We start from the raw sequence: 23,252 nt of genomic DNA, 5'->3' as shown, positions 1-23,252 counted from the left end.
TAAAGGCATCTAAAATAAATTATTCTTAAGCAGAAAAAAATACATCCCTGGAGTCATCAAGAGAAAAAAATTCACAATATTACAATAAAATTTTGGGAAGTAATTCTTTAAAAATACAAGCTGTCTGCATGAAAGAGTGCTCAACATCACTCAGCATCAGGGAAATCCAAATCAAAACCTCCATGAGATACCACCTCACACCAGTCAGAATGGCTAAAATTAACAAGTCAGGAAATGACAGATGTTGGCGGGGATGCGGAGAAAGGGGAACCCTCCTACACTGTTGGTGGGAACGCAAGCTGGTGCAACCACTCTGGAAAACAGTATGGAGGTTCCTCCAACAGTTGAAAATAGAGCTACCCTACGATCCAGCAATTGCACTCCTGGGTATTTACCCCAAAGATACAAATGTAGGGATCTGAAGGGGTACGTGCACCCCAATGTTTATAGCAGCAATGTCCACAATAGCCGAACTGTGGAAAGAGCCAAGATGTCCATCGACAGATGAATGGATAAAGAAGAAGTGGTATATATACACAATGGAATATTATGCAGCCATCAAAAGGAATGAGATCTTGCCATTTGCAACGATGTGGACGGAACTGGAGGGTGTTATGCTGAGTGAAATAAGTCAATCAGAGAAAGACATGTATCATAGGACCTCACTGATATGAGGAATTCTTAATCTCAGGAAACAAACTGAGGGTTGCTGGAGTGGTGGGGGGGTGGGAGGGATGGGGTGGCTGGGTGATAGACATTGGGGAGGGTATGTGCTACGGTGAGCGCTGTGAATTGTGCAAGACTGTTGAATCACAGATCTGTACTTCTGAAACAAATAATGCAACATATATTAAGAAAAAAGACAAAGAAGAAGAAGATAGCAGGAGGGGAAGAATGAAGGGGGGTAAGTCAGAGGGGGAGATGAACCATGAGAGACGATGGACTCTGAAAAACAAACTGAGGGTTCTAGAGGGGAGGGGGGTGGGGGGATGGGTCAGCCTGGTGATGGGTATTAAAGAGGGCACGTTCTGCGTGGAGCACTGGGTGTTATGCACAAACAATGAATCATGGAACACTACATCGAAAACTAATGATGTAATGTATGGTGATTAACATAACAATAAAAAATTAAAAAAAAATACAAGCTGTCTGAAGCTCAAGAAATCTAGCAGATACGCACTTTTTTGCCTCTGCGTCCTTCACTGCCAACCCCGTCTCTGCCATCGTCACCCTGGGGGCGGAAAGAGAGCATTACTTTGGGCCTCCATGTTGGGCACGGCACAACCACCTCTGTCCAGAGTCCTGAGCACAGGGTGCTTGGGTCCCTGAGGTCTTCCCAGATCAAGGAAGTGTTCCTGCGCCCATCCCATCCTCCAGGTGCGAACAAGACCGCATCTGTAAGTGGGCAGGCCTAATGGACTCCTTTGGCAAAATGGTGCCGGTGTGTCTCCCATATAAAGAACAACGGACAGCCACTGGGAAAGACAGGGCTTGGGCGTAGAATCAAAGACCCACTGAACCTGAGACTCTTAGAGCTGAAGGGACTTCCAAAGGCCATCCTGACTCTGTGCATCTAGGAATCTTTGATTGTCCTTCAAAGCAAGAATGCGGGACTCAGTTTTTCATGCCTGCCCGGGTCTCCTGTGCTCAGACCTTGCCCCCCCTGCAGCCCTCCCCTCCTTCCGGTCATGCCACTAGACTATCTTCTTTCCAAACACCCCCCTTCCTGTGCTCTCAGATCTGCCCCATCACACCCCCATGGGAGACTTGAAGAACTGGACTCCATCAACTCTTTCAAAAGAATCAGAAGAATGCATGTAAACTATACATTAATATCCCTAAACATACGTGGAACATGCTACCTAGTTCATTTACAGCTTTAAGCAAACGTAACAGCTTAAGAGGTATTGCCCAAAAATGTATGGACACAGAATCAAGAAGAGATTTCCTTCAGTGGTCTGAATAGATTTTAAAGTCTGATTTTCACCCTTCTGCTCCTGAAACTAACAATAACAGAAACGGATCTTTTAAACTTCAGTTTCCTCTAGAGAAGTTGCATACATGCAAAAAACATTTTAAAGTTCAGGATTATAAATCAGATGAATCTGGTCCAATTACAGTGTTCAGGTATACTGCCTCATTTTTTAAAAATTCTCAATGTTCTGTAGACTTCTTTCCCCTGTATAGGAAATGTATATTACAAAATTATCATTAGTGAGCAGATTATTATTATAGATTATTTTTAAATAACATTTTTTCAAATGAGCTATCGAGGTAATAACTTCTATCCCCAGGATGTCTCATTCAAAGGAAATGGTTTCAATCTGGATGGAGACCTGATCAGATCCAATTCCATTTTAGCCAAAGGACATTTATTTTTTTGCAGGGAAGCCCCACCCAGTCATGGTCATAAACCACTTGCAGGACCGAAAATGAAGGTGCTTCAAGCTTCATTGAGTCCCTGAATTCTTAGGAGAGAAAGTGTCTTTACCCACTCTTCCTGGTGAATTGAAACTTATTTTGAAATTGATTTGCTGTTTATAAGCAGAAGGTTTCACTGTGTTCAATCGGATCCCCAAGGATACAAGAAGCCACTATCGAGTTACCTTTATTTGGAACCAACCCAATTTGTAAGGATGAAGCCTAGCCCAAAGCAAGGCCCCGGCCTCCCCGCCTCCCACCTTTCCGCGAAGGGTGAGCCACACGACGCCGTGACCTTACCGTCTCCCCTCGGGGGCCCCGGCTCCCGATGCCTCCCTTTGGTCCTGGCTCTCCAGGCTCACCCTACACACAAGAAACAAGACTGAGACAGCTGTGGGTCCAAGGCCAACTTAAAATGGGATTCCAAACAATTTGCGCTCTGCGCGATGCCAGTGGTAAGGCTGCTGCAAGCTGCTAACTTCACCTTTTAGATTCTGATAAAAATGATTTTTTAAATTCCAGTGTTCATGTGTGGACTCCTGGAAAAGAATCCAGGAAGGTCTGTGTTTGTTCCTTGCCTTAGCCTGGCATGGGGACATGCTGATGGGACAATGAGAAGGGGAAAAGAAGCCAGGAAAATCGGTGGGCGTTGAATTCAGCAGGGACACCCAACAACGCCAGCAAGAGGCACAGAGACAACTGTGAATTCCCATGAACACATTTCCTTGACTGAGAAAATGCTGCCCTTTCAGACTGTTTCTGATAAATTGTGGTTTCTCTTCAGGCTTATGGAAAGTCTGTTCTCAGACAGCCTTCATAGAACAAGCTGCCGTTATCCAAAGTAGCCGGGGATCTGGGGCTCTTAGATTAGCTAAATATGGCCAGCAGCTCTCCGCGCGCACACCACCACAGTTTAAAGAATGTGTGTTCAGCACAGCTCCGACGCTGTGCTTGAGCGCCTCCAATCTGCTCTAGGGCTCTAAGGAGCCCCGTGCCGCCGCGCGGACAGATGAGGGAACCCCCAGCTGCTGGCAGGTTCTGGCCCCACGAGAGCCAGCCCGCTGAGCACAGCCCGTGTGTTCCCTTGAGGTGGGATGGGACAGGGATCCCACTGGCCAAGCCGGCTGGCGACGGGAGAAGCTGGGTATGCGCGAGGCAGGGGGGCACACAGACGGATGACACAGAGGCTCAGGGGGTTCTGGCTGGGGCTCGACCTCAGGACATGAGGTTGACGTTTGTCAAGACAAACCTTTCTTCCCAGGGGACCGGTCCTGCCACGTTCTCCAGGAACACCTGCGGTCCCTCCGCTTCCCTGGAGCATGAGGAGAGGAGCATGTCAGTGAAATATTCACCCCCCACTCCGCAAGCCAAAGGGCCTGAGCCCTGCCCCCCACCGCGCTACGCTCAGCTCCATGCACGGTGCCAGAGACCCAAATGCAAGCCTGCACGGACAGGGCTTGTGCAAGTCTAAAACATCAGGGTGACCGCGTGGCACCAGTGTCCGTAAAGGGACACATACCCCGAGTCCCTGACTAGAGGGACCAGCACCCAGGTTTCATGTGCCTCTGTTTCCCTTTGCACACCTCCACACGGACACCTGCATGTGCAGGTATGGAATCCTGTGTACGTGTACCCGTTGAGGGAGCAAATAAATAATGATGAAACATAGCTCTTAAAATGGAGTGCAGCCTCCAGAGCCCAGAAATGACCAGAACGGACGTGCCAACAGGGGGTACCAGCTATTTGTCATCGGTGACCATTCGAAGAGCTTCACCTCACCCCCACTCCACCTTAAACTCTTGACTAATCACAGCTTAAATAATGTGACCAAAACCACAGAAGCTTGGAAAGTAGGTATTTCTCAGATTGCAAACTGGGGAAGGACCGTCTACACAAACAATGGCTCGCACAAAGTTCTTGCTTCGCTATCCGACATTTCGTGCATTTATGTCACGACAGGTCAGGCCTTTGCCAGTTTTTGGTCACTCTGACTTTCCATAACAAATGACAGGGTAGCTCCCTCGATATCCCATCAGGCGGGAGGGATGCCAGTGCTGGGCGCCCGGTCCCCGCTCAGCTCTGACACGTTCTGCGCATGGTCACCAACCGCCGAGATGGATGCTCATGCCTGTGGTCGTACAAGTTAAAGGAGCAGCTTGTGTGTTGAACCTGAGGGTGGGGGACACCTTACACGAAATACCGAACCACAAGGCAATCTCTAGGGGCCACCTATGAAACAATTTGGCATTCGCAGAGAATCGGGGCAGATTTAGTTAGACCTTATGCAGTTCTGCCCTCAGACTTTGGAGATGCAGGACGGCCTCCCTATGCTTACCACCCAGCTGGCCCATGTTGGGAAGGAGAAGCACTGGGATTTAGAAGCCCCTGGAGTACCAGAAAAGAGTCTCTTCCTTCCTCAGGGAAACTAGCCAGTCGCCACGTCGCCACGTCGCCACAAGGACTGAAGTTGCGTGGAACCCAGGGTCTGTGTTGCCAGGGAGGAGGGGAAGGGAAGTCTGTCTACAGCAACACCATCCCCGGGACCTCAGCCTGTGCAGCCCTGTGCTCTCCACTTAGCTGAAGACAGGGGTGAGATCAAGCCGACTTACCCGAGGCCCAGAAATGCCTTGTTCGCCGATCAGGCCTGGAGGACCGGTGGGACCTGGTGGGCCCTGAAGAGTAAAAGGCCAACGTAAGTGCTGTGTGAAGGTGGCGCTCCATGAGGAACCTCAGGAGCCAGAAGCCCGAGCCTCACTTCTGCCAGCCAAAAAGCCTGCTAGAGACCACGCTTCTGTCTCCGCTTTAACAGTAGCCCCGACCCAGGACACAAATGGGGAAGTTAGTTTAAAAAAAAATACAAGGAACAAGGGGCGCTCGGGTGACTCAGTTGGTTAAGCAACTGACTCTTGATTTCAGCTCAGGTCATGATCTCAGGGTCGTGAGATCGAGCCCCACGTGAGGCGCTGCGCTCAGTGGGGAGCCTGCTTGAGCTTCTCTCCTTCTCCCTCTTCCTCTGACCCACCCCCCCGCCATCTCTCTCTCTTTCTCTCTTTAAAATAAATAAATTGAATTTTTTTAAAAAAATTACAAGGAACAGGAATTCAAACAAAAGCTTGTCCGCAGATGTCCACAGTAGCACTATTCACAGGTTCCAAAAGGTGGAAAGAGCCCAAGTGTCCACCAGCTGATGCCTGGGTAAACAAATTGTTGTCTGTCCACACCGTGGAATGTGACTCAGCCACAAAGAAGAAGGAGGCATAGACACCTGCTACTACACAGAGGAACGTCAAAAACATGATGCCCAGTGAGAGAAGCCAGACACAAAAGGCCACATAGCGTATGATTCCCTTCCCGTCAAATTTCCGGAACACACAAACCCACAGAGACAGAAGGGAAATGAGTGGCTTCCAGGAGCTAGGGGAGGGGAGATGGGAGTGACAGCTTAACGGGGAGGGGGCTGCTCTGGGGACGGTGAAACGCTTTTCTAACTACATAGAGCTGATGCTTGTACAACACTGCAAATGTACTATCTGCCACGGAATTGTTCACCTTACAATGGTTAGTCTCGCGTTCAATTCTGTAAAACTGATGGCCACCTCAATGAAATTAAAAAAAAAAAAAATACCAGGGCATCTGGGAAAGCATCACAAGGCACGCAACCTTGCCGGGGGTACTGACCTGTGTGCCTCGGGTCCCCTGCTCTCCCACGGAGCCTGGCTGGCCGGGGCCGCCCTTGTTGCCCTTGGAAACAGAAGAAGATGGAGGGGGAGGGTCAAGGTAGTTTATGCCAATGTCAGCTGTGTGTTCCACAGTCACATCTGGACAGGGAGACAGGGGAACAGCCCTACGCGAGGGGCGGGGGCCACTGGCGCCATGCCTCCAGACTGAGACGTGACCCCGCGCCGCTGGGGTCACTCTGCACTCTTATGATGGTTTCTCAGTCTTTTCACACCTTCTGCTCAGGACTGCTCTGTGAGGTGGGGAGTTTTTAATCCAAACCTGCCTTGTGCAGGTGAGTAGACACTGAGACGGGCCAAGGCCCAGATAAGCAAGCACATCGGGGCTGAGGGATGCCCGGACACCGCCTCCCCCATCTCTCGCCTTTGCTTCTGCTCCTCGTCCCCATGGCCACTCAGTTTCACAAGCCCTTTAGAAGAGGCTTGAGTTAAGGAGCTGATGGAGAAGGTGGGGCCAGCTGTTTGAGCTTCACGCCTTGCTGGCCGAGGGACAGTGCTTTTGGCTCCTGGGCGGGATTGCATCCCTGCCCTCTGACAGTACACGGTGAGTCCCGACGTGACAGCAGAAAAGAGGCACCAAGGGAGAGACCTACCTTAGCTCCTGCAGGTCCCCTCCGGCCGAAGCCACCCTGTGGAGAAGTCACAAACTCAGAGGGAGCCTGGGGACGGAGCCCAGGGCTCTCTGCGACGGGAGCCGCCGAGCGCCAGACGCCACGCCTAGCGGGCCCCGAGCAGACGCGCGCGAGACACCCTTCCTCCTGCTCTCATCTCTTCGAGCTCTTGTTTCCATGCTGCCCTGTTAACCACCCAAATGCAAGCTTTCAGAGTTAACTTCAGACCTGCCAAGCAAAATAATGACTCGCTCTTGCTGCACAATCCCAGCCAGTTTCAAACAAGGATGTGAAATGGTCATGTCGACCCGTCCGCTTTACGACCATTTTCCTAACTGCGGGGAGAGGTAATGAAATATGTTCATTCTAATGGAAGGGAGTCCCAAACTCTCCAGATGTTCCTGGCCAAATATAACACATACTCCATTAAGTAAAGCATCGGGAGTGCACGTATATGTGAACCTAAAAGCCCAACTGTACTTAGTCTGGGCTCATGACTTGGCAACAACTTCCTTGATGTTCCAGAAGTGACCCTCAGTTCAAATACATGTGGGCCCGCTGCGCTAAGTAATCCTTTAATCCCAATTTTGTGATGCTTCTTCTCCAGTGCAAATGTATAAGATGGGAATGCATGAAGGTCCTGGGTGTATCTTTGCGAGGTTAAGGGTTAGTATTCTGGATTCTGTAACACGCCAGCTCTGTTAGAGGGCTTAGTGCATCTGCCGCATCAACCAAAGAAAGGCATTCTCCACTCCCAGCGGACCAGCCCAGAGATTTTCTGGGGTGATTGTTTTGCCATTATTCACTGTGGTGGCAGCATCTGTAGTGCAAGATTTTGGCCTCCTTCCATGGACGACACGTTGACCAGTGGAGGAGGAGGAAGAGACAGGCCAGACTCCTTGAGATTAACAATCTGGCTGGCCTCCCCCAAAGGGGACATCCTGGAGCATGACCAGAGGCCACCAGTGCTCAAAGACGCACGGCTCATGCCAGAGGTGGCCTGCAGAAGCCTGCAGTGGTGGCATGAGGCGTGAGGTGACCCAGGGGGGAGGACACATCTCACCCTGGCATGAGCCTGGTGCAGCGAGGTCGTAAGGGAAGGAGGAGACCAACAGCCAGGCTTCGCCCAGCTTCAAGGGTGAGGTAAGAGCCCTCGACCATATCAAATTCAAACCCAAGTTTCTACCTTGCCCACAGAAATCAAACAAATGGTACGCATGGCTCTGTTTTAAGTCCTTTCATGAAAACAAGTTTTGGCTCTGCTCGCCCACGGAGCCAACAGCCCATATGACAATAGAGTATTTCCCCAGTCGCTGTTCATTATACAGCTCCTCAGCATTATCCAACTCTAATCCTCAGAACTTTGAAGGTGGCATTTTCAAGTTTTGTTTTCTTCTGAATCTTAAAAGCATAACTGAAAAAATGATGCCCGAAGCCGATCGTCTGATCACGGGTGAGAGTCATTCCTTCCAAAAGCCCTCAGCGCAGGGCATGTCTCAGACGGTCCAGCCGCCGATCGATCCCCCAGCACGTGCGGCTGGTGGAGGTGACATTCTTGCCGAGCCTGCTGCGGCTGGGCTGCCTCCACTGGTGAGCAGAGCCATCCCCTGCCCGCCCCTTGAAGATTTATCAACTTTCAGACCACTCCTCCCCATGCAGGGACTCTTTCCTACTTCCAGAGCCCCGAGCTCTGGGTTCCCAGGAAACCTCCTACAGATTGTATACATTAACTTCGGCTTTAGCAACCCTTTAACAAGACTCAAAGAGCTGGCACGCAACGAGCTATCCTGCAACAGACATTTGTGAAATGTCTTGAAAAGGCAGCTGCAAGATAGCATTCACGAGAAGCCAGAATCTGGTTGCATCCTTGAGTTACAGCAGTACAGACAATCATTTAACCAACCAGTATACGACCCGTCAGCTTTCCCGCCCCTCACGCCCTCGCTCCCACTGTATTCCTGCTTCGGTCTGGATTTTTAAAATATTTAGCCGGATAAGACGAAGAGAAATATTTGAAAGCAGCAAAGACATTACTTTTAAAAGTATCTGTTGGATGTGGGTTTTTTTGGACGGGCAGGAGGCAGAACCAGGGGGGTGGGGGAAGAGATGGAGCACGGAGCAAACTGTAAGAATGAAAAATTTCTATAAGCAGCAAGGTCTGGGTGGCAACAGTTTCAGAAATCCCCTTAAAGTCCCTAAGTATAAAGTTGCTGAGTAGCTCTGCCCCAAGTCGTGTTGGCAACTCCGGCGGCACTTGCTAAATCTTCCCAGGGAGCCCCCCAAGCCCCAAGAGGCACTCACGTCTTTCCCGGGTTCTCCAGGCCTTCCAGATACCCCGTCTCTCCCAGGGAGACCCTGATGTAGAGAAAACATTGGCGTAAGATTCTCACCTGCAAAGAAGACTGTCTAACTCTGGCACACTGTGCCAGACACCACAGGAAAAGGGGCACACACCCAGGGTGGTGCGCTGCTTGGTGGGGTCCCTTAGACGTGGGCCGGGCCCATCTCCACAAGCCTCTGGCTTGACAAGCATTTTCCATTAATGTCTAAGGGGCACAAATCTGCAGGAAAGAAGCCCCTCTTGGTGGCAGTGGCTATTGCTCCCTGTTGGGGAGACCCCTTCACCTGCACACACAGTCCGCTCCCGGCTTCGTGTGCCCCACGGCCCCGAAGACCACTTCCGTGGCCTCTGTGGCTGGGGCAAGCTGTTGGCAAACGGGACCTGGGAATGCAGAGTGCCGTACCATGGGGCCGATGTCTCCAGCTTCTCCTTTGGGTCCTCTCTGCTGACTGTCCTGCCCTGAGTCACCCTGTGAACAACACGGGTCAGGGACATGAGCCGCGCGGGCAAGAAAGGGACCCCTGAAATTCACATGAGGGAAAGAGACGGGGAAGAAAGGGTTTGCGGCTTTTCTGGTTCTATGGTCCTAAAAAAGCCCTGCCAGGCCGGCCCCCTCTCCTCCTGGCCAGAACAAGGCAAGAGGGACCCCGGCCACTGCCCTTCCCAGAGCCAAGAGTGGTCGGTGACCCCACAGTCAGGCTGTCCGAGTGGGGTGGGTGGGCTCTGCAGGACGTGGCCGGGGGGGGCGTGGCTCAGGGTCTTAAGGTTTTGGCCGCCCCTAATAGCTTTCTGACCACCCGATCCTGCTGGATTAAAGTGCCTGAGACCCGCTTTTAGGGAAATTTCTGAGGTCTTCGTATGCTAGGCCTTGCAGACGCTTGTCTTTGCAGGGGAGAGAGCAAATGCATCTCCGAAATTATAGGAAAAAGACAAACCACCTATGTTATTGACACATTTTAAGGCAATTTTCAAAATTCTGGTTTAAAACTCTTCCTTTCAACCCACTTTCCCGCAACCCTCTTGCCCAAAGGCGGGTCTCAAACTGCGGATGAGGAAGCTCCCTCACCGGGTCACCTCGAATTCCAGTGTCTCCTCTCTCTCCTTTGTTCCCTTTCGGTCCCTTGTCACCCTAAATAAAAAGCACAAGCAGAAACAAAGATTAGATAGGGTTTTTGTAGCTCACCCTTAAAGTCACGTTCTCTAAACGGAACAGCCTTTCCCATTTGCTCATTTACATGAAGGTAAAATGACTCCCAGATGTTTCTGATCTGTTCAGGTAATCCCAAATATTTACTGGGACCTATTCGGTACCAGGCACCAGGGAGTTGTTTAAACAGAACCCACTCAGTCCCTGCCCTACGAGACATAACTCTTCAAACAAACAAACAAACAAACAAACAAAAAATCTGATGTAATTGTCCCAGCTGACAGAGGACAGAGGTGATGCCAAGGATGCACCCCTAGGGGACATCAGGGAAGGCTGCCTGGAGGAAGCCGTCTTCACATACGTGAACAAAAGAATATATTCCTTAAGGAAAATGTTTTTTGTTTTTCCACAATGGCAACACTGTGGAAACATACTGACCCTTCTACCGGGATTCCCTTTCTCTCCAGAAGAACCAGGCAATCCTTTGTCTCCCTGTCAAAGACAATAAGAAAACGTCACTCCCGGCGCAATTCCCAGATCTGAGGGATGAGTGGCCAGGATGTCCAGGACTGGACGCAGTGTGGACTCAGAGTGTGAAATCGCTTACATCTTCACCGTCGAGACCATCTAGCCCGATTTCTCCTAATTCACCCTGCGAGGGAACAAGACACAGCCGTGAGGATAGGAAGCCATTCTGGCAGAGGAGAAATGACAGATACTGGGAATGCTTTAAATTTAAAAAACGGAAACAAGCGTAGGTACCTTCTCTCCTGGGAATCCGCGAGAGCCCTGGAAGGTAGGGGAAAGGGGAGACATTAGCTCCTCCCTGGAGGCCAAAGAGAAGAGGCTAGAACAGGCAGGGGGAGCCCCACCCCACCCGAGCACCCCGAATCCGAAATTCAGTGTTGGGGACTCATCTGTCTGTGCCGCCCTCTCTCCGTCACATGGAGGATCCTAAGGCTAATTTGCCGGGACCTTGGCTCCCTGAGCAGAAGGGGACCAGGCTCCAAGGTCCCTTTGTGACTTTACCCCTCGTTGGCCCCTTCCCCTCAGCAGCTGCTTTCAAACTTCAGCACACGGAGGAGAAAACGCATCCAAGTATTTCACACAAGGAACCTTCTAGCACTTGCCATCCACTCTGCCCCAACACTTCCCTGGCTTTTCTCAGGGTCCGGGGCTGGAGCTGCTGGCCCCCAGCCCTCCCTCCGCCCTGGCCCGTGCGTTCTCTGTCCTTGTGACTGCCTCCTGGCTTGCCCATAGGAAACTATTCCACTATTCTCAGGCTCCCTTCCCACGGCTGCCAGGGCTGCTGAGCCCGCCAGACTTTGGAGCCGCCCTCCAATGAGAGGCTGCTGGCCGCTGGAGCCCCCGGGGGCCTTCCTCCCCAAGGAGGCATTTGGGGAAACTCTCTCACTTCTGCAGGTGCCACGGAATGCCCTCTACCTACCAGGGCCCTGGGGCTGTGGGTCCCCCCACACTCTCAGGGGCCAACACACTGTACCTTTACTCCTCTCTGCCCGGGGCAGCCCTGGAAACCTTGAGTGCCGTTCACGCCTGGAGGACCGCGCTCACCCTGCCCGGAGAGACAAAGTCATTTACAGGTTGGAGCCCCTCCTTGTCACATGCCTCCACTGAGTTTGCTTTGCAAGGAAAGGCGTGTCCTAGAAAGTGGATTTTGCTGGCAGAGATGCTCTTTGATCCCAGTGAAGCCTCCGGCACCCTGAACCCCCAGCCCTGGGCAGTTCCTGCACCCCCAGCCCTGGGCAGTTCCTGCCCCTGAAGGGAGTGGGGCCTGGAAGGGTCTGCAGCTCAGAGGGTACCTCCCTGGAGGACCAAGGGTGGGCAGGCTTCTGGGTACTGGGTGCTAGGAGAATCCTCGGCCTGACATCTCCTCTGCACCATCCCTGGTTCCCAGCTCTCCAAAGGGTCTTGGGGTCAGCCCTGACACCCAGCACTTCCAGCTGGGAGCCCGTGACTTCACCTACTCCCCACCGGGCCCTTTCTCCCCAACCCAGGGCTGGGCTTCCTGCTAGTGTCTCAAAGCCTCTCAGACCTCACTGGTCCCAGGAACTGCTTCCTGAGCCCCCAACTGGACCTTCCAGTGGCCCCAAGTCTCAGAGGCCATCAAGTGTCTCCCTCAGAAACAGGACCAGGAAAACCCCGCACCGCATGCCCACATGGGTCAATGTCCGGGGGCATCACACTGGGCTCCACGGTGTAGAGGTCTGAGGGCAGTCGTTGAGGAGGTCAGAAATTAATGTTTTCCCAGTAGGAAAGTCACTGGAAATGGGACAGACTATGAAGCCCACAATTCAACCCCAACGTGTGAGGAATAAGGAGGGAATGAAAGCTTCAAGAACAAATTATCTTGTACTTACGGGTCCACCCTCGTCACCGGGATAACCTCGATAGCCATCTTCCCCGGGAATACCCTAGAACAGAGCAAATCACTTCCTCAGTTAAGACCCACGGTTTCCTTCGCTCCACATTCAAGTGTCTCCCCGACCCCCTTCCTTTGATAGAGCAGTGCCACCGATCAGCATGGCTTTAGCTGTCCCCTTGAACTTGGGCTTCCGCTCATTATTCCAGCATAATTAATCTATCAGAATCTTAAAGACTCTGATCTACTGAGAAATCCTGTCCGTTTCCTGTAACTTAGATGCATTTGCTAAGAATCCCTGTTGTCCATCCACAGCAAGGTTGCTAGTGATGCCCACCGATTTTAACAGTATTTTATAAAATGAAGAACCAGTGCATTAGAGAACAGATGCCCTCACCCCGGGGAAAGAGAGAAGGTGGTGGGCATCCAGCTCCCCTCGGGCCTCCTGTTGAGCCCCTGGGACTCTGCTGAGATCTAGCTCCAGGTGTAAGGGAAGGGCAAAGCCCCCTTACCTTTGGCCCGATGCTGCCAATGGGCCCACGGTCTCCCCTTTGTCCGGAGCATTTGCAGGGAACTCCACAGCAAGCTTTCTCGGCAATGTTGTCCTACCAAAAGGAAAAGAAAGTTCAGGTCTCAACAATGTCTAGGAAAAAAAAAAAAATAGCATAAATATGCCGTGAAGGTCAAAATCTGATGTGCATGGATTTCACAGTGAGAGATGAAGTTCTGCTCGCGTGGCATTCCCTCCGAGACTGAGCAGTCAGGATGGCGGTGGGAAGTCACAAATGGGAGCGTGAAGATCGATCAAAGTCAAACAGATCTTATTCACAGTGTCACCTCAGGCTGGGCCTTATTTCTACAAGTTTCCAACATACATCTTCAAATTTCAAAGGTTAAGCATAACTTACATAGTCTTAAACTCCAAAGAGCAAGACCTAAGAAACAAATTGCATATGGCCCGGACAGAAGGATCTCCAAAACTGAGATCCATACATCCTTCCTCACAGCCATGGTCAGAGCACAGATTATGGGGCCCGCCCGCAGGAGGCCTCGGGCACAGCTGCCGTGTGGGGGACAGACACAAGTGGCCTGCGTCTTAGCCACCAGCATCACACTCTGGGTCACCAGTGGGGTCTACACTCAGCAGACACCCTCGACGTTCCCTTCCCATCCTAGCCCCTGGCTTGACGGGGAAAGCGCACGCCCAAGAAACATTTCCAACTGCTAAACTCCTGGTGGTCCGATACTTTTCTTGCGCTGGGCTTCTTAGAGTTTTCACTTTCTACCATGTCATCAACTAACACAACCTCCTTCCACCCAATAACAAAATAAAGTCTTAATTCCAGTCCCGGGAAGAAGGAACAGTCAATTTGTCCCACCGCCCACTCTTGCCTCCAACAAACAGGCCCTAAACTGACCACTCAGCCCCACATCCCCCGAAGGCCCGCCTCACTCCAGGAACTAGCACCTCCAGCCAAGAGAGGCTGAACCCAAGCATTGGGAAGCCTCGGGGGTCACCTTTATCTGCTCCAGAGGAAACTAGGAGAGAAGGCAAAATGGAGATGCATCTTGGCCCAGAAATGGTCTTTCTTTTCCTGCATAGCCTTGTTCTCGCATGCAAGCTTTCTGATACTTACAACACTGTTTCCTGTTTGGGGACAGTCTGGTATTTTGCCTTCGTGGCAATCTTATGAAGGGCAAGACACTCACAAAAGGGAGCAGAGGAAACCACCAGCTGACACCACCAGCAGCCTGCGTGGAGACCCACCGTCCCCTTGGCTGTTTTCCCAGCTCTTGGATACCTCTGTTTCCAGGACTCACGCTGGGGGTGGCAAAAAGGCAGGTCCCTCCCAAGTGAAATAAATTAATTGAATTTTGAATTACCCACCCAAAGAGCCCCTCTGTCACTCATCTGGCAAAAAAAAAAAAAAAAAAAAAAAAAATGCCTTCATTATCTTAAGATGACAAAGAATTTGGTATCTGGACCGGTTTGTGGGTAGAGACATAAAAACTCACCAGCTGCTCTGCTAGCTCATAATCGAGGTCCAGCAAGTTGAGCCTCAGCGGCCTGTTGTACAGGAAGCCTCGCCCGAACTCCAGCTGCATCAGCTGCTCCAAGTTGGCTACGCGTTCAAGGCCCACCAGGATCAGAGCCTGGACCCCTGCAAGGAGAGACATCCATTGTGGCTCGCCCAGCACTCCAAACCACAACCTCATCATCCTCCTGACTTTTTATTTTAAAAGAAAACTTCAGTGTAAAATGTGGCTTTTACCTGAAGCGTATGGAATCAAACTAGTTAGCTACCCTGGAGAGTTAACATACTGGCACCTTGGACACCTCTGGGCAACTATTCCAGCTGTAGAACTAAGCTGATCAGGAGAAACACAGGAAGTGACAACAGGAAACATATTCATACATAAATTCGTAAACTCTGGCCTGACCTGACAGAACACAGGGATGCTGTGGAAAGAGCTGCCAGGCCTCACCCCCAAAACTAGATTAACAAGTCTTGTCTTTTTGCTCAGGAAAAGCCAGCTAAGAAATAGAACATCCTTATGGTAAATATTCCTTCTCTAAGCCTCTGGTGTTGGCATTCACTTTCTGATAGTCAGTGCTACAAATTCCAAAGCTAACAGATATATCTGAAAATAGGCATCCCTGTTTATCTGATCACCTTAAATTTGGAAAATGTGTTCGTTATTTGTCTAATGAGCGTCTTTTTGCTTAAAATGGTGGTATTTTTGAGCTGTGATCAAAGTGTCATGTTCTTTTGCAAAAGCATCATGCTCTCTAGATGTTCTACCACCTGAATGAGTCTGAGAACCTGAGGGGCCTCTGTCAGGACTTGGTGATAAAGCCATCTATGGTATGAGAGGAACCCTGACAGCCCCAGGCAGGTGACAGAGGGCCAGACTGTGGGGAGGAACCCCCGAGGGTTCCCCAGAGGACTCCTGGCTCTCACCCAGGCCAACTTCTCATGTTTAGAAAACCCACAACCCACCTTCTTGTCGGAGTTCCTCCGACGCCTTTTGTAAATCAGCCAGACTTCCATCCACTCCATCCGTAAAATGAATGACCACCTGAAAATAAAGGATCGGTCAAACCCCAGCCACAATTAGAAAGAAACATTACAGACTTCCAGAGAGGAGACTGGACTGTTCAAACCCTCCATCTTACAGTTGAGGACACTGGGGCCAACTCTGAGGAATGATCATCCCCCGGGCATAGCTCCTTGATACTGGGCAATAAATGAGGGATAAAATAAATGAGTCTATTGTGGTGCTTGAGTAACTAAAAAAATCACAGTAAAAATAAAGACAGTTTATCTCATTTTCCTATTTATGTGATATAGTTTCTAGAAATTGTGTGTGTGTGTGTGTTTGTTATGGGCTGAACTATGTCCCTCCAAATATCACATGATGATGCCTTAGCCTTCAGTACCTCAGAATATGACTGTATTTGGTGACAGGGCTTTTAAAGTGTCCTTAAATTTAGTGAGATCATTGGGGCGAGCTCTCATCCACTGTGACTCGTCTCCTTCTAAGAAGAGGAGATTGGGACACAGACACACAGAGGAAAGCCCGTATGGAGACCGAAGGAGAAGGTGGCCTTCTGGAGGCCAAGGACAGAGGCCTCCGAAGACCAACCCGGCAGACACTCTGATCTCAGACTTGCAGCGTGTCCGGGATTGTGAGAATAAACTTCTGTTGTTTCAACCATCCAGTCTGTGTAATCTGTTACGGCATCTGAGCAGACTAGTGGTGGGGGTGTGTGTGTTCACACTATATCTATGTATACATGTATGTATCTATACATCACACTGAGAGAAAGAGAGAGAAACAGAGCATGATGCCCTTAATGGATAGGACTACAATTAAACATGAATTAGTCATCACTTCAACTCAGGCAAGCTTAATTACTGATTTCCAGGAATTTTTTTTTTAGAGTATTAGTAAAACTACTGAAATGAAGAAGATAATACATTTCAGACTATTATGATCAGTTGACGATAAAGCACTTTCATGTTCAGGCACTGCCAACCCCATCAAACATGAAGAGTATTTACAGATGAAGAACACTTTGGGGAAAGGGGCATCTGGACATAGAGGTGTTCCTCCTGACCAATAGAAGTCCAGAAACCGCACAGGAAGCTGAAAGAAGCGGGGGCCCATGCTCACCTTTACATTGTCTGGTGAGGACTGTCTGAACTTGTTCTGATAGACCTTCAGTGTGTCTGCAGTGAGGACATAGGGGTGCTGGCTACGCATGTTCCGGAACTTCTCAAACAGCTCCGGCTGGTACTCGGCAAAGTCAAAGGCCTCCACAGGACCTGAGGGCGTGTTGGCCACCACCGACACTCGCACGGTGGGCATCTGGCTGCCACTGCAGCTGATTCTTTGCATCTGGCTGATTCTATTCAAGACGGCGTCCACCTTGGACTCAAGGCCCTTTTGGGTCACAAATACATTCTGATCTCTTGATCCATCAAACCCCAGAATCACATCCAGGTTACAGGCTGCAAAAGCAAAGTAGGCAATGAGCTCTAAGTCAAGGTGGCCGAAATGAGTCCAATACACAGGCACAGCCCCAGGACAGGGACCGGGCATCAAGCTCAAGGGCAAAATGAGATCCTCTATGTAGGAGCTTTGAGAAGCAATCCGTCTGCCTCTCAGGGAACACCAGTGCTGACTCTTAGGAACTGAGAGTGTAGGGCATTTTAATGGGTTTGCTTTTCTGGGGTGTTAATCAATTTTGGCCTGCTATCCAGTCGGTGTTCACGTACATCCCCAGATTGTGCTTTAAATTAAATGCATTTGAGAACTCAGATACTCTGATCTCAAATAGTTGATCTAATAAAACCTATAAACACAAACAGGTATCAATAAGTCTGAATTATTTGGGAGATCCAGGAATAGAGGGAAAAAGTAAATCTTAGAAGAACAACAAAATACAGACTTCCACCCTTACCCTGAAAGATAACGTATCTTTGTTGATAACAGGGGCCAGGTGGTTGTCAGGACCCAACCCACCTGGATATAAGGAAAATGCCTAAAGAAGCCAAAGGTTCAAGGAAGCCATGGGCCAGCACCAGGCACCTAAATAACTCAACAGGTCCTAAACATCGGCATGACAGGATGAAAATGTACACATAAAGGGGATCGGTTACCTTTGGAAATATCAGTCACACCCGGACATAAGGTCTCATGCATTGCATCATGCAGAGTTTCCAGAACTTGCTCGCTCAATTCAGACAGCTCCTGGACATTCCCCACTCGGAATGCTGTAGCACTGTTGGACGCTATTTTCCCAACCTCCTCTGAGTCGATGTTCTTCACGCCGACGGCAAACACTTTGACACCTTTCTGGGTGAGTGCCAGGCTGGCCTCCTGGGCATCCTCCACTGACTTTCCACCCGTGATCACAAATGCTATCTGAGGGACCCTCTGATCCAGGCGGCTGCCCGCCTCCGGCACGAAGTGATTCTGCCGCAGGTGCTCGATGCCCACCTTGGTGTTTGCATGTCTCCCCCCTTTGTAGACCACTTTGTTGATGGCGTCAATAATCTGCTGCTTGGTGGAAAAGTCCTTCAGGAAGAACTCATCAGTGGGGTCAGAGTTGTACTGGACCAGCCCCACTTGGATGGAGTCACCCCCCTCATACAGCGTGTCCACAATTTCAGACACGAAACGGAGCACTTCCTGGAAACTGTCCCTCCTGAAATTGATGGAGCCATCCAACAGGAACACAACATCTGCTTTCTTTTTCTCTAAAAATGATTAAAATGGAAATGAGGAGAACTTTTGTTTCCATATCCATACCAAATATACAAAGTGTAAAGTAAATGGAATAAGACATTCCTGGAACTTATTCACAGCGAACACCTTTGCTTTATTCCATGCCTCTGTAGTTCCCAAATTCATAGCCACCATTATGCTAAAAACAAGAAGATAAATAAGTCATCTGAATAAAAGGATAGGAGGCAGAAGGACTCAGGGAAACTGAGAACTGAGTCTGATTATCCCATGCAAAATGGTATCCTGTCACAGATTCCACAGTCCATAAACTCAGATGTTTTAGGAAATGCCACTAACCACTTTCCTTCTGGCCAAAAATAAACAATGATGCCTGACAGGAGTCGAGGGAGATGTACTAGAGGCAGATCAAAAAAGGGCTGGGAGAAACCGATTGGAAAATGGGAAGCAGACCCCATACACCTGTGGAGGCTTGCCTGCCAACATGCTAAGAGCTTCAGGGAAGCCTGCCAAAAATCAATGGCATTTGGGGGTAATTTCCTAATTATAATCAAGCCATCAAGACTGGAATAAAAGAGGGGTATCAATTAGCCAACCTCAAAGATTCTGTACTATTCTTAGAGCCAATGAATCTATGGCTAACCCTCAATACACCTTCATAGAACATTTCAATGGGTCTCTGACTAGCCTTAGAGAAGCCTCATGGAAGAATCATTGGCCATGTTTTCTGGGATATGTTTCCTTCTGTTTCAACTGAATCATTTTTCCAGTATTTGGTTTCTACTTTTATGTGCAGCAACAACTCTAACAGATGAAAATTATTAAAATAAATGCTAATTATATTTTTCAAGTAAAAGATAATTGATGACATGCTCTGTAGTTACAGGTCCTACGGGTCGTACCTGGCCGTGAGGGAGAAGGTGTGTCCACTGCTGGAGGTGCAGGTGTGACCCCAGAAGGTCCAAAGGCATGCATGACCCTGTCTTCTATGCTGGGGAGCTCTCTGAACTCTCGCACCGTGAAGATCAGCCTGGGGTCGTTGGTGATGGTCTGTAGCTCTGTTCTGTCTATATTTCGGTCTCCCACTCCTAAACTCACAATCCCTGAGGAGCTAATCACCTGCGAAAACCTGGAAATATCATCCTGGGATTTTCCACCCAGAAAGAGAACCAGGTGTTGGGGCACCCCGTCTTCTATCCGGCTCCCAGCAGACTTGACAAAGAAGTTTCTTGCCACAAATTCCAGAGCTTTGCCAGTGTTCAGTGGGGACCCCCCTCTGAACCTCAGGCGACGTAAGGCATCGAGCACAGCAGCCTGGGATTTATGGGTCTTCAGGAAGAATTCTGGGAAGACCTCATTGCTGAACTGTACAACCCCAATCCTCACTTTATTGGGGCCAATGTTGAGTCTGCGAACGATCTTGATAACAAAGTCCCGAATATGTGCAACGTCATCAGGCTTGATGCTGTCAGAGGTATCAATTAGGAAGACAATGTCTGCAGCATCGCTCTCAATAGCTGTAGATAGAAAGAAAAGAAAAGGAAAACTCAGTACATGACTGGTCGTTTATCTGGTTTTGTTTCTGCTTTAGTTTCTGAACTCTGCCTTATATTGCACCACAATACTAATTAACATTAAAATTATAAGCTGCTGTACATGTGTTTATCTCTTGAGCTTTTTAAAATTAATCTCTAAAAATTGAACCTTTTTCACCGAAACAATTTCTGCTTTTTGAATTATTGAAAGTTCTCCAAAACTTTCTCTAAGTTTACTCTATTTTAATTTTGGCTTTGCGGTCTGGGTTACAACTAGTTTTAAAAAATGTAAACAGCATTTAGGAACTGGATTATCAGAATCTACAGAATCACAAGCTGTTACTACCTGAAGGGATCAAGATCACCCGGAACAACATCTTTGGTATACAAGAAGAGAGAGACAAATGAGGTCAAATGTCCTCTCTGTTCGAGGCCACCACTTAGGCAGTGATGGGTGAAGAATGCCAACTCTCTCCCAGTGTGCCACAATAGGTCCCCAGGTGTTTGACTCATGGGATTTCCTCCTGCCACATACCCCTAGCATTTATACAATTTTTTTTGGTTTTCATTGTTCTTTTCCCTATTTTCTTTATATAAATCCATTTTTAAATACAAAGTTAATCAAAAAGTCCTGGGAAAGATGAACCATATTTTCCTTTTAGTTCGAATTCTAGGTCCTTCTTGGATGCCGTTTTATTGAGCTACTCATACATTGCCACTCAACAAATTCAGCCTCTTTTGCCTCATAAATCAGTAGGCTACTTATAATGGAAACACAGCACAGCAAAAGCTGAGCAAGTCATGGAATTGAGCCATTAATATTGAGAAACAGAAAAGCTGGCCCAGTACACACAGCCAGGCTCTGGGTTCTCCTGTAGAACACAAAGATTTCACAGAACACAAACATCAGAATCCTACGTACACAGTGACAAAAAGAAGACAAAAATAACCAAACACCTGCCATCCTGGCTAACAGGAATGCCTGCTGCTTCTTTACCAATTACAGCTTTAGCCCTAAGACATAGAAAGATACCTAATCACAGAATTACTTTCATTTCTTGACAATATCCAATCCAGGCCAAACTGCCATTTGGCAGCCTTCCACAAAGTTGCTTACCATGAGCTCAAATCCTATCCTAAGTCCTTTCTAACACCCTCTTACTGAGATGCTCCATGGTTCCCCATCATGTGTATCCTCCCTCCTTGCAATGAGCAATAGACATAACTAGTTCAATATCAGGTGTCCCTTTATTTTATTTTAACTTATCACGAATACCATGGATCTATGAACTTGTTATTTTTTTATATTAAAAAAAATACTCAGAGAACAACAACAAATACCCCATCTTACCGGGAGAAGGATAGCGAGTGCTGGCCAGGATCTTCTGTATCTGCTCTGAAGTTAGGGTTGTGATGGGGGTCAGCAGTTTCTGCTCCAGGCTGGGCAGCTCCCGGAATGTGCTCACTGAGAACACATATTCAGGGCTCAGAGAGATCTTAACCAACTCTTCCTGGTCCGCATTCCTTGCGATGGTAAATGGTGCCACGCCAGACTGCTTGAGCTCGGCTGCAGAATCATCTACCTCATCATCAGACTTCCCAGATGAAACGAGGACCAGGAACTGAGGGACCCCCTCTTCAATCCGGCTCCCCAGTGGCCTCTTGAAGATATTCCTTGACACATACTCCAGGGCACCACCAATGTTGATCTGCCTCCCACCTTTGGGCCTCAGCCGCCTCACTGCATTCTGCACTTCATCCTTACTAGAATGGGCATTCAGCAGGAATTCCACCCTGGGGTCATCGCTGAACTGGATGACTGCCACCCGAGTCGTGTCGAAGCCCACGTCCAGGTAGTCAACCAGCCTCTCAATGAGGGTGCGGATGTACTGAAATTCAGGACCAGCACTTTGGGACCCATCAATGAGAAAGACCACATCCTTCTTGCTTCCAACACCTGCGAATCACATGTTATCATGGGCTTCACCTTTGCTGGCACCAATTTCTTAGTGTTAATGAACCACCTCCCAGTTTGTCTTGGAATCACCACCTGACAGGCAAAATATCCTCATTCTGACTCTTCTAGTTAAAATACCAGTCCCAGGAGTGAATTCTGGCATTACAGTGATTACAAGTCAGGGGGAAGAGAAGGAACCAGCAAAAGACAAAAAAGAGTAACTCTGAGGGAGGCAGAGAGTAGACACACAAGAGCCATGCCTAGCCCACATAGGGATGGTGTTTCAGGAAGGAAATGATCTCAACTGTGACATGCATCAGCTTCTTATGGACCAAGCAAGATGGCATCTGAGAATTGTTCACGGAGGGACCTTGACAAGAGCTATTTCTGTGGAGTGGTGAGAGTGAAAGACAGATTGGGGTGGATTCAGAAGGGAATTGTAAAGATTTAGAGAACTCTTTAAAAGGGAGACAGAAGCATGACTGGAGGGGGAAGCAGGCATCGAGAGTCTTTAAGAAAGAAGAAAAAGTGATGTGTTTGTATTGTGAAGGGAATCATCCTTCCTTTCCTTGGTGGAGAAGCAATGAGGCAGGAGAGAGAATGGTGAATGGCACCCTTGCATAGGGTGAGAGGGGCAGGTGCCCAGGAGGCAGAGACAGCTCACCTGGGAACAGGTGGGGGATGAGATATGGACAGCGGTGCTGGGAAGAAGGAGGGTGTAAAAGAAACAAAATAGGAAGAAGGCAAAGGTAGAAAATAGTTATTTTGAAGAGTGAGACAGCAAATATGTTGTAGAAACATATGCTTGTATTTAAAGTAAAGAAGTTGCATGTGCACTATGACAAGATTTCCAAAGTGTATTCTTGAGAACCCTGGTACCTCAGGATGCACCATATAAAAGGACCCTGCAAGCCAAATAAATTTTGGAAATGTGGCTTTCTCTTATTGAATTGGAGATGTGCAATACACATCAATTGGGGTGGGGGACTTCTTTTGCTTTGTTTATCCCACTGTTTCCCAGATTTATTTGATCACAAACCCTCTAGAACATTCCATAGAAGTCTGTGGGGCATGCCATACTCTGTCTTGGACACCAGCAAGGAAAAGCCAGTCCTTCTCAACTGTACCATGTCAGTCACCCTCATCTCCTTCATTCACCCAAAGGGTACCATATCCAGCATCTGACTTTTTTCTCATTTGTTTCTACTTTTCCCTTCCTTTTGTTCCCCTCTGCATTTCCTTTTTTTCCCCTCTCCACACCGTGAGGCTTCAGAGGGCAATCTGTAGAGTGTAGGCCACAAGGGAGCAAGGATGCTGCTGCCTCCTCACTACTGTGACCCTCCCCACCGGAGTGCCCAGGGCAGGCAGG

At 49.0% G+C, this 23,252-nt stretch overlaps 1 protein-coding gene across 1 annotated transcript in view; it reads right to left on the bottom strand.

Annotated features, from left to right (window-relative positions):
* The window catches only part of COL6A3 (collagen type VI alpha 3 chain), an 80,526-nt gene that overhangs the window by 24,664 nt on the left and 32,610 nt on the right, over positions 1-23,252 (bottom strand). Inside the window, 21 exon segments of the mRNA XM_073876754.1 lie at positions 1,181-1,231; positions 2,722-2,784; positions 3,671-3,733; positions 5,031-5,093; positions 6,100-6,162; positions 6,752-6,787; positions 9,071-9,124; positions 9,514-9,579; positions 10,177-10,239; positions 10,696-10,749; positions 10,865-10,909; positions 11,020-11,046; positions 11,759-11,830; positions 12,636-12,689; positions 13,150-13,242; positions 14,654-14,799; positions 15,640-15,718; positions 16,817-17,154; positions 17,806-18,405; positions 19,294-19,908; positions 21,278-21,883. Of these exon segments, the coding sequence (XP_073732855.1) occupies positions 1,181-1,231; positions 2,722-2,784; positions 3,671-3,733; positions 5,031-5,093; positions 6,100-6,162; positions 6,752-6,787; positions 9,071-9,124; positions 9,514-9,579; positions 10,177-10,239; positions 10,696-10,749; positions 10,865-10,909; positions 11,020-11,046; positions 11,759-11,830; positions 12,636-12,689; positions 13,150-13,242; positions 14,654-14,799; positions 15,640-15,718; positions 16,817-17,154; positions 17,806-18,405; positions 19,294-19,908; positions 21,278-21,883 (3,251 nt within the window).

This window comes from Callorhinus ursinus, unplaced genomic scaffold, assembly GCF_003265705.2.
Source record: "Callorhinus ursinus isolate GAN/ISIS: 27379988/994484 unplaced genomic scaffold, GSC_fseal_2.0 scaffold2, whole genome shotgun sequence".
NCBI classification, from domain to species: Eukaryota; Metazoa; Chordata; class Mammalia; order Carnivora; family Otariidae; genus Callorhinus; species Callorhinus ursinus.
The sequence above is the reverse complement of the archived record's forward strand: the minus strand, read 5'-3'. Positions and strand labels throughout refer to the sequence as shown.